General features: G+C 58.6%; 1 protein-coding gene across 1 annotated transcript; it reads right to left on the bottom strand.

The window, feature by feature from the left end:
* Positions 1-228: 228 nt before the first annotated feature.
* LOC308640056 (potassium voltage-gated channel subfamily B member 1-like) lies at positions 229-10349 on the bottom strand (the record flags this gene model as incomplete). Its single annotated transcript, XM_081312114.1, has 6 exons — positions 229-2673; positions 2870-2940; positions 7419-7562; positions 8603-8812; positions 8926-9069; positions 10280-10349. 6 exons carry the CDS (start codon positions 10347-10349, stop codon positions 673-675), a joined length of 2640 nt encoding a protein of 879 aa, XP_081168240.1. The 3' UTR covers positions 229-672.
* Between the last annotated feature and the right edge of the window lie 845 nt (positions 10350-11194).

Genomic DNA, 11194 nt, shown 5'->3' with positions numbered 1-11194 from the left:
CTGCTGGGGGCAATTAAAATTGAGTACAAATGGTGCCACTCACCCTGATGACATCTCAACACAAAACCTCAGGCTCGACGGGACACTGAAGTCTGTGAAGTCTTTTGAGTGAGGTCTGTGCGGGGACCTTGTGGCGCAGAGACTTTCCGGCGACACAGGCTTTCTCAGTAGCCTTCCAACAGCGGATCCATCCAGGAGGTGACGATCCAGGAGGCGACGATCCAGGAGGTGACGGGCAGGTGTGCCTGGAGGTGGCCCGCCACACCCCATACCAAATCGGCCAACCCACTCTTTCAACAGCCACTGGTTCTAGTTTCTCCTCCTGTGGAAGCCGGGGCGATGGACACTTGCCCTTGGAGGCCGTGACGGACAGCCTCGAGAGAAGAGTGGGGAGTGGGTGGCCTCAGTCAGGTCACGATGGGGTGGTGGTGGCTGTGAGCGCCTGTCATCTCCCTCAGAGGGCAGTAGGGTTGTTACAGGGAGCCGCTGTCCCCCCGGCATGGCCGGTTTCATGCTGACAGGCCTGTCCTGGCTCTCCGGGTCTTAGGGGACCTTCTCTGGAGTCCCTGGGGGCTTTGCAGAGACTTTCTGTCCACCCGGGAGAGCTCTGCAGCAGGCAGCCAGCCACCCCCCTCCCTGGGCCTCACCTGCACGCTGGCCTCCGCGGCCAGTTCAGATGCTCTGATCCTTGCTGCTGCCCAGGGCTCCTCCCCCGGGCAGCACCCGGACGTCGGGGGAGAGGTGGTTCTCGAGTTTGCACTTCTCCTGGGCCCTGGGGCCCCTGCCAGTCAGCGCCTCCGCAGGGTAAAGGCAGTTCTGCGGAAGGAACTTGGGGGAGGTAGGCACCCGGGAGCTCTCGAGGTGGTTCTTGTCCGCTCCGGGGCCCAGGCTGAGCTGGGGACTGGTGCCCCCGTGGAGGCTCCTGGGAGGGCTGGAGTCCACGCTGTAGAGCAGCTGACCCTCGTCGTCCATGTCGGCGTCGATGTACTGGTGGACGCTGGCTTCGAAGCTGAATGATATTGCTGAGGGTTTCTCGGGCGACCTGGGGGGCGTCCTGGCACTTGCCGTGGTGTAGACAGAGGACTCCGGGCTCAGCACGGGCTTGTCCAGGAGGGTGGTGCGCTCCAGTCCTGCGACGGCGGCCGCAGCGCCCCCCCTGTTCCTAAGAGGGTCGGGGTACATCCCCAGAACGGGGAGTAGGGGACTGGGGTCCCCCTCCAAGAAGTTGACTTTGAGTGCTCGGAGCTTCAGGGGGTTGTTGGTCTTCATGGAGCTCTTGGGGCTCTCGATGAGGAAGCTCGAGGAGTGGCTGCCGTCAGGGGTGGAGTTGGCCTCCCCCAGCCGGCCCCCGCTGGCCCCCAGGGCTCCCCGCCAGCCCACCTCTGGAGCCATGCTGCCCCCAGCCTTGGTGGGTAGTGAAGCCAGAGGACTGTAGGAGAACCTGGTGGCCTCGGGGAAGTCTGTGGCACAGCTGATGAAGCTGTCGATGCTCGACATGCTGCGCATGTCAATGACCCCTTCCGTGCGCGTGGGCAGAGGGGCTACGGGGCTGGGGATACTCTCCATTTCGAGTTCTTCCTTTGGTTTGCTCTGGGTTGCAGACTCCTTGGTAGTGAGGATGGGTCGGGACTGGGTCTTGGCCATCTTATTGTACATGTCTTCCAGCTGCTGGACATTCAGGTGCTGAGGACTAGAAGATGATCTGGCCTTCTCGGGGGATCCCTGCTCCTTGGTTTCAAAGGACTTACTGGAGCTGGTTTCGGACAGTGTCCTCTTTGTCCATGTCCACTTGTTGGGAGACAAGTGGTTGTCTTGGAGTTTATCCTTCTTATCTCCATTTTTCTCAATCACGATGTCCATCATCTCAATGCTCCTGGCAAAAGCATCCTTCATGTTCATGGACACAATGCTGCCATTCCTCTTGGCCCTCTCCAGAGCCTCTCTTCGCTTGATCGCTTTCTCCTGCCTCTTCTGCTCCTTATAGAACTCGGAGAAGTTGTTGACGATGATGGGGATGGGAAGAGCGATCACCAGGACCCCCGCGATGCAGCAGAGTCCCCCCACTATCTTCCCCAGGAGAGTCTTGGGATAGATGTCTCCGTACCCGACAGTTGTCATGGTGATGGTGGCCCACCAGAAAGAGGCCGGGATGCTTTTGAACTTGGTGTCATCCTCATCCTTCTCAGCAAAGAAGACGAGGCTGGAGAAGATCATGATGCCCATGGCGAGGAAGAGGATGAGCAGGCCCAGCTCGTTGTAGCTCCGGCGCAGGGTGAAGCCCAGGGACTGGAGGCCGGTGGAGTGGCGCGCCAGCTTCAGGATGCGGAGAATGCGCATGATGTGGAAGATCTGGACCACGCAGCGCACGTTCTGGAACTGCAGCACGCTCTTGTTGGACTCGGTGAGGAAGATGGTGACGTAGTAGGGCAGGATGGCCAGCAGGTCGATGGCGTTGAGGGGGCCCTTAAAGAACTTCCACTTCTTGGGCGAGGACAGGAACCAGAGCAGGTACTCCATGGTGAACCAGGTGATGCACACGGCCTCTACGTGGGCCAGCTGTGGGTTGTCCGTGCTCTGGCCAAACTCATCGAGGCTCTGCAGCTCGGGCAGCGTGTTGAGGGACAGGGCGATCGTGGAGAGGACGATGAACATGATGAAGATGATGGCCAGGATCTGCGAGGAGAAGGGAGGAGCGAGTTAGCACGACCGAAGGTCACGGTGACCCTGGTGTCTGCGGGGCCTGCGAGCTTTCACCTCCCGCTTGTCACTTAATGACTGAGTCTTGAGCCCGAAAGAGGACTCACTCAAGCCCATTTATCCTCCGGGTGTGAAAATGGAGAGCCAGAGATCTGAAAGGACCTCAGCTGACCGGCACACCAGGGGCCACCCCTGCCTCCTCTCTGGCCACCACTGGACTCTGCAGGGGTGGCATGAGAGCAGCTGGGACAGCACAGAGACAAATGCACACAGTCGTGTTTCAATAAAACTTTATTTAAAAATAGGCAGTGGTCTGGACCAGGCTCCTGAGCTAGACAGGTGGTTTATGGGATTCCTGGGTGGGTGCAGCTGTGCGGCCTGGTGCTAATGATACTGCGAGTTGCCCTTTGTGGGTGCGTGTGTCAGGCACTTGCCACGTGATACTGTCCCCATTTGTATAGTAACCCAATTAAATAATATTCACTCCATTGACCAGATGGGGAAACTAGAAAGTGGCATCTAGCAAGTGGCAGAGACAGAATTTTAACCCAGGTCAGTCTGACCCCAGAGCATGAGCTCTCAAGGCTAGGTTAAAGGTCAGACGAAAGCAAAAGACCCCTTGGCTAGAAAGATGCTCAAACATGAGATTTTGGAGGTGGTTTTCAAGGAGGCCAGACATCCTGGATCCACATTATTAACTCTTGGTTGGACTATGAACTGCTGGGACTAAGGACCTTGTCTTAATGGCCACTGTATCCCCTGCACCAAGAACAGGGCTTGGGACTGTTATAGTGGCACACACCTATAATCCCAGTGGCTCAGGAGGCTGAGGCAGGAGGATGGCAAGTTCAAAGCCAGCCTCAGCAACTTAGCGAGACCTTGTCTCAAAATAAAAAATAAAAAAGGACTGGGATGTGGCTCAGTGGTTGAGTGCCCCTGGGATCAATCTCTGGTTCCCTGCCCCCCCTACATACACACACACAAAGAAGAGTGTTTGGTCCAAAGGAGTCTCAGTGGATGTTTGTGGGAATGGAAATGGAATACAGGCTGTGGGTGGGTAGGAGGGACTGCTCTGGGTCTTTTTTAAAAAATACAAATTCAGTCATGTTACTTCTCGGCTGAGCGAGTCTCCAGGACTCCTGGGAAGACCCAAACCCTGAACATGCCTCCTGGGCTGCTCACCGCCCTCTTTTTGGAGAGTCACCCTCCCTTGTCCAACTGAAGGGATGGGTCCTGTGGCCAGGCTTGGCTGTTTCCTCCTGCCTGGCGCTGGTCAGCCCAGGGTGGCAGAGGATCCAGGCTGAGCCGGCCGGTACCAGGGGCTCAGCCAACCTGTCTCTGAGAATCTGTACTCGGGGATACGGGAGGGGTGTGAGTGACGGAAGGGTGGCCTTTGGACAGGATGGTCAGGTAGAATCTAGAACTGAACCAGCGTCAGGAGAAGCCCATGCCCCAAGCGTGTCCCAAGCTGCAGGGGTCAGGGAGGGCACAAAAAATCGGAGAAAGCCCCACCTTCTTCCAGAGACACCAGAGAAGGAAGGCAAGAGGCAGAGGAGGGGCAGTGGGGCCACGGGAGCATGGTAAGAGGCCGGGTGGGCAGCAGTTAGGAGCACGGGCACCGTGCCCTCCTACTGTGGCTTCCCAAGCCCCAGCTCTGCCACTTCCTTACCTTGGACAAGCTATTTAACCTCGAAAAGCCTTGGTTTTCTCATCTGCAAAATGGGATGGTCACAACAATACATGCCCCAGAGAGCTGCCGTGTGGACAGACATGTCCACGCATGAGCGGTGCATTGACCCCCTCTGAGTGGCCTCTGAGTGGCCTGCTGTACCCTGTACATAAACCTGTCCCAGCGTGGGTGAGCATGAGGTCTCTGGCCCCAGGAAGGATGCATGGCTTCCTGTTGCCTCTGACCTCTTTCCCTGGCCTCCCCTGCCACAGGTCCCCAAGCCTTGCCATGTGCCTCTGTGGGTAGATTCTGCCAGTCGGTGAATTCCATCCAACCCATCGTTGAAAACCCAGCCCAGGGCTCCTCCCCTCTGAGGTGGCCCCTGCTTTCCCTAGGCAGGGACGGACCCTCCGTCCTCAGGGTCCGGCATCATTGGCTGTACCTGGGGATACTCACCACACACGTCCATGCTGCTGCCCAGAACCTGTGGGCACTGGGGACATGAGTTGGTTCTGAGGTTTACCTTGGCGCCCAGAGCCTGCTCAGGCAGTGACCCCCGACAGGAGTTAATCGCACAAGTCCATGGAGGCGCAAGTGGGAAGGCCAGGGCCAGGCTTCAGCCCTCCACCTGGAAGGGGGCATCTCTGCCTGGCATTAGGGATGCCCGGGCGGAGCTCTGCGCCTGCGCAGAACAGCTGGCTCTGAAGGTGGGGTGCATTGCCGGGGCGCTCCCCCAGCCTCGGGCCTCCCCCCCGCTTTTGCACTGTCGCTACAGTTACCCCCAAAGTGTCCTCTGTTTCTAAAACAACGAGCATTTGAGTCCTAGTGTCCTGATTTGCATCCATTGAAATAAAAAAATTTGTGATCACTGTAAAATGAAATCTTTGTTACATACAAGAGCAGCCCCGCTTCACATGGAGCGTCTGAGCCGTCATCAAACGGACACTTGTGAAGCCACCACCAAGTTGGGGATAGGGGCCGGTAGCAGTGACGGTGATACCCCCTGGTGTCCCCCCTCCACCCCAGAGGCAATTGCTGTACGGAGTTTCTTTCTTTTCCTTTTGCTTTTGTGCATAGTTTTCCTTACAAATATGCGGCCTCTAAACAGATGGTCCCTGTCGGGGCACCTCACTGCGTGTGTCCTTTGGCTCCATGGACCACTCTTTCCCTAACTATTAGGGTGAATAGCAAAACTAAACAAGACCCCCATCTACCTTCCAGGCTGTAGTTTAGCCTTAATAGTATGCAAATATATGCAAATGGCTGATTTTTCATGCTATTGATTCATGCACTAAATACCCAACAAAATGAATGAGTGGTCCCTGGAATAAACATCTGGTGGCAGACTCTGGAGCTCCTGAGCAGAGGGCAGGGGAGTGGACCCTGCAGCTGGCCCCAGCTCTGCCCTCCTTGGCTGGGTGGCCTGAAGCATCGGAAGGCTGCATCCCGTGGTTCTCAGCTGGGAACGATTTTGACCCTCATGGGACACTTAGCAATTTCTGCAGAAACTTTCGGTTGTCACAGCTGGGGGCAGGGTGCTACTGACGAGGGCCGGTGGCTCAGGGTGCTGTGCGATATCCTCCGATGCCCAGAAGCACCGGCCTGAAAAGCCGACGTGCCAGGGGCAGCCCCTCACAGGTGGTGGCATGGGGGCATGTAGAGCTGTTGGCACGGGCTGGCACAGAGGGGGTCGGGTCTTGTGGGCAGCCAGTGGCCTTCGGCTGAGCCCTGCGGAGCTTCTCCCGTCTCTGACTCCTGGAAGGGGGCGCCTGTGTGCAAGGCGTGGACTTTGGGAGCAGAGTGTCCCTTTAAGATGCGGGAGGACCTGTTTTCCTCTGAGGCTACAGGAGCCTGCTCCAGTTTCTAACCCCAGGTCTCTCCGCGGAAGGCCCAGGACTGATGTCCTGTGACAGATGCATGAATTATGCACCCAGCTCATTGTCCCATCTTGGAGCCTGTTTTTCTAAGGCAGCCCCCCGCCCCTGAACCTGAGAACGAGTCCTCCCGCCCTCTCCGCAGCCCAGATGCCCAGGAAGGCCTTCTGGGGGGTTGCGTTGGGGCTCAGGGCCCCCAGGCCCAGCTCTGTGCCCCGCATCCTGTGGGAAGTGCAGCCCCGCAGCGGGGGGCTCCCTGCCAAGCACTCTGGGCAGCAGAACGTCTTTCTCTTCCAGACCCACTGAAGCCCGGAGAGTCGGGGCTACACTCCCTGCCCAGGGAGCTTCCACGGGTCAGTTACACCCTCTGTGCCTCAGTTTCCCCACCTGTAAAATGGGGGATCATGGCCCCATTGCAGTGAGCACCCGGTGAGTTCACAAGGCCTCAGGACCGCCCGACGCTCAGCGGCTCTTGTTTTCACGGCTCCACTGCCTACATTTAGCCATAAGTTGGTTTGGGACTTGGGTTTGAGTCTTTGCAGCTGTGTGGTCTTGGACAAGTCCCTTGCCCTCTCTGAACCTGCATTTCCTACCTCTCAAGTGGCCACGTGACGGGCAGTGTTATTAAATTATGATTCAGGTTACTGTTAGCCCCAACCCCACCTGGATGGTTGCTTCTAGAAGGCCGGCCCTAGGTCTGCGGGCCCCTCACATCTGGCTGAGGCAGAGGCGTCCTCTGAGCATCTTTTAAACCCTGGATGGAGTGATCTGCTCCCTGGGATGGAGCATGGGGACCAGCTGTCACCAGGGAGTCCTCCTGGCTCAGCTCAGGCCCTCACAGGGCTTCGGTTTTCCTGGGATGGGAGCCCAGCGGGGTCTGGTGGGATTCTAGGCCCCTAGGGAACGCAGGCTGGAGCTCCAGGGACAGGGCGCTGTCCCCAGAGTCCCCCCCTGTGAGGAGGGCCTGGGTCCTGCTCCCGGGGAAGGGGCTTTGGTGTCCAGGACAGAGAGGGCAGCTGGGCATCCTCAGGGTGAACTGAGGGCTGGGAGCCAGGCCCCCCGTCCTAACTGCCCACTGCCACACTGTGGGTCCCCGTGCTGCCCTGCTGTGCCGGCAACGTGGAGGAGGCCAGGACGGGAGTCCAGCAGAGAAGGGAGGGGATGTGCCCACGGCACACCAGCCATGGCGTCAAGACTGTGAGTCACCCGGAGCCTGGCCACGGGGACGCTCAGGGCTTGCTCCCCGCCAGCCACACGAGCCCCCATCGCAGAGCAGCCTGGTGTCCTCCGACTGACTGGCCAGGGGACACACTCGGCGTGGCCTGTCACAGGGCAACATTCTCCATGCATGAGAAGCACTCACACACTGGCATCCAGGGGACAGGCGGGTGGAACAGAAGCCAGCCGGGAGGGCCACTCCCACCTGATGCCATCTCCACAAGTGTCCAGCTGAGTCAGGGCTGCCAGGACACCCCGGAGATTGGTGGCTGCCAGGGCGGGTGAGGGATTAGGCGCTCACGGACAGGAGGGATTTCCCCGGGATAATGAGAATGTCCTAAAACTGACTTAGGATGATGGCAGCACAGCTGGGTACATTGATGGAAAGTCATTGAACTGTACGATGGAAATGGGTGAATTATGTGGAACGTAAAATGCGCCTCAATAAAACTATAGGAAGTTGTTTTTTACAAAGGGAATCCCATTGCCTTTAAATCCCACCACTGCATCGGGCGGCCACACACCTGAGCAAGCCGCAGGACTGCCATGAAGCCTGCCCTGGACGCTCTTGGACAGAGCTCCAGTTCCTCCCTGTTGGTTAGCATGTGTTAATTGAGCACTTACTAAGTGCTACGCCATTGGTAGGGTTGCGGCATTAATAAGAAAGACCTTCTTCCTGTGGCTGGAAGGTAGAGAGGTAGAAGAAAAAATAAGCCAGTCCAGGGGCAGGGTGATGTCAGGCAGTGTTACGTGCGCACGTGACCAAGGAAAGCAAAGTAGGGGCTCCAGGAGAGAAGCACCAGGTGTCCACGTGAGGACTCTCCTAGGACGTGCCTGTTGCTGAGACTGAAGGATGAGAGAGAGCAGCAGGCGCCACACATGCAAAGGCCCTGGGGTGGGAATGGGCTTGGCCTATTGAGCAACATAAGAAAGTCACTGTGGCTGGGGCTGCGTGGTGAGGGGGAGAGTGGGAGGAGAGGAGGCCAGAGAGGCGGCAGGGCCTGATGAGGCAGGAGAAGAGATTGGGACATTGTGTCCAGATGACCTTCCTCTCTCTCCAGATCATTCCGCCCACTGCAGACTCCATGCTGAATCCTGGCGAAACCGCTTACTGCCCCAAGATGCCCCGCCGTCAGCCACTCACCTCCAGATGCTCCTCTGTCTGGGGGGCCACCCCCACCTCGCACACCTGGCTGACCCCTGGTGCCCATCCAAGCCCCAGCATGGAGGCTGCTGATGAGCCCCAGGGAACACTCTCGGTCCTCAGGGTGGCCTGAGTCCGCTCCTCCCTGGGCGTCCCAGAGCCCGGGCATCTCCCACCACAGGGCTGCGCCGGAATGGCCTGCGTCCCCCGCTGGGTACAGAGCGGGAGCTCCCCAAACAGTCCATAGATTAAGGATCAAGAAAATGAATGCCGAGGCTTGGGGCACGAGTGACGGAGTGACGTTTCAGGGGCACACGGCTTGCCAGCAGTGGACAGTGGATGGGGCCTGAGCTCAGGCCCTCGGTCTCCCCGGGAGCTACTCGAGGGCAGAGGAGGAGGAGGTTCCGGACCTTCACAACTTTCCGTCCTTTTACGGAGCTTCCGCTTCCGGCTCCACAGGGGGATTACTGTTGGGGAGTTTTAATTAGAAGGGTCACTGGCCAGATCCGGTTAGGGGGTTGGGGCGGGGTTGTCCTCCGCCCAGGTGGGGCCATGACGGGGTGGATACTGGAGTCAGGGGCAGGGGCCGCTGGGCACACAGGGACAGAACCAGGGGCCTGGTTAGGGCCTGCCCCAGGAGAAGGAGGCCCAGAGGCCGAAGGGAGTGGGCCCTGCCGAGGACCCCGCCGCTGTGACCCGCGGAGCCGAGAGATTCATTTTTACCTACTTGCCCGAGTTTCAAAATCTACTTGCCGAGATTTCACATGGAGCCCGATGTTTGGGTTCCCTTGGGAAAACCAGAAGCCCTCTCACCTGATCTGCCTCCCCAGGGGCGACCACCGGTGGGCGCTCCAGAGCAGCCGCCCCTGGGGGGGACACAGGCCCCCACCCCAGGGGTCCAGGCCTTGCCTTATCTGCAGGTCCTGGGCCTGTGACCCTGGACCGACCTGAACCATGGTGAGGGCCACAGCCACTTACTGACCTCCTACCACGTGTGAAGAACCTTCCAGACAAGATGGCACAAGCCAGGGACTCAGGGGTCCTCTTGCCACACCCCATCTCTTCCTTTGTCCCCACAAACAGCCTGTGGCCCAGCCTGGTCACTGCCTGTTCACAAACGTCCCTGCATCTGGCCCAGCCTCTCCCCTTGCACCACGGGCTGTCCTAAGCCTCCAGCCCCTCCCACTGGACCATTGCAACAGGCTCCTTCCTGGTCTCCCACGGCCTCTCTGGCCCATGGGGGCCAAGTCCTCTGGACACCCCGTATCTATCCTCCTGTTCCACCATCACAGAGCCTGGGGGACACAGGGCTGCCCAGAATAAAGACCACATTTCCCAGCTTCCTTGCAGCTCACTGTGGTCACGTGATCAAGCTCAGCAGGAGAAGGTGAGCAGATGATCAAGCCTTTCTCCCTCCCCTTCTTGCTGGCTGGGAGGCAGATGTGGTGGCCTGGGCAGGAGCAACCCTCTTGGGCTACAGGTGGTTACAGACAGACTAACCCCACCCCAGCTCCTCTCCCCGCTCACCCAGCATCCTTTGCCCCGCGTGGACCCCTGCTTGGAGCCTGCCCAGGCCCTTCCCTCTGCCCGGGTGCTCTTCCCTCCCGCTGCCTGGTGAGCTCCTCCTTCCTACCTCAGCTCGGGGCCCACCTCCTCAGGGAAGCCTCCCTTCCTGACCAAGTCGGATCCCTGTCTTGGGCTCTTGGGCCCTGCTCCCCACGGCACCGTCTACACTGCGGTCTTGCATTACGTCCACCTCCCTAGACTAAGCAACTCGAGGGCCAGGTTGAGCCTGACCTTCTCCAACTCCAGAATCGCCAGCACCCGCAGCAGATGCTCAGGAGACGTGACTGGAACAGAGGACCCCATTCCACCCTGTTCACCATCCTGCAGGTCACCCCGTTTATAACTAGGCAAACTGAAGCCCGGAGAACAAAGCCCAAGGTAAACACGAACAGGAGTTTAAACTGCAGCTATAAGACTCCAAGGCGCTGGGTTTTGCTCGTTTCTTTTTAAACATGGTTCTTATTCCAGTGTCCAGGGGTCTGGGTTATCGTTTCTTGTTTTGTTTTGGCTCTGGGGATTGAACCCAGGGGCACTTTACCACTTGGCAACCCCAACCCTTTTTATTTTTTTTATTTTGGGGCTGGGTTTTGCTAAGTTGCTGAGGCTGGCTTGGACTTGGGATCCTCCTGCCTCAGCCTCCCTTGTCTCTGAGATTACCGGGGAGCCTACGCCGGGCTGGGTTAGGATCTTTCATTTATGCCCCATGGAACCCTCTCCCTGAGGTGACCGACTTCCTCATGGGCACCGGGTTGGGCACTGTCTTCCTAACAGGCCAAGTGAGTTCCCGTGAGCTTTGCCAAAGGCAGGAATTTTGGGGAGCTGGAGCCGTCACGGCCCCCTGCCCACCTGAGGATGATCCTGGTGGGGAGGAGGAGGGCCCACCCTGTTCCCTGCAGAGGGCAGGGCGAGGGGGCCTGATTCTGAAGGGGCAAGTCCTTCCTGTGTGCGGAGGGTGTGAGCAGCCAGGGAGACTGTGGGTGTCAAGGTGATGAATGGCTGGGACCCATCCCTGCTGCAGAGAGCAGG

The sequence above is a fragment of the Spermophilus citellus genome (assembly GCF_964194105.1).
Source record: "Spermophilus citellus genome assembly, contig: SCAFFOLD_297, whole genome shotgun sequence".
Lineage (NCBI taxonomy): Eukaryota > Metazoa > Chordata > Mammalia > Rodentia > Sciuridae > Spermophilus > Spermophilus citellus.
This window is presented reverse-complemented; position numbering and strand designations above follow the sequence as displayed.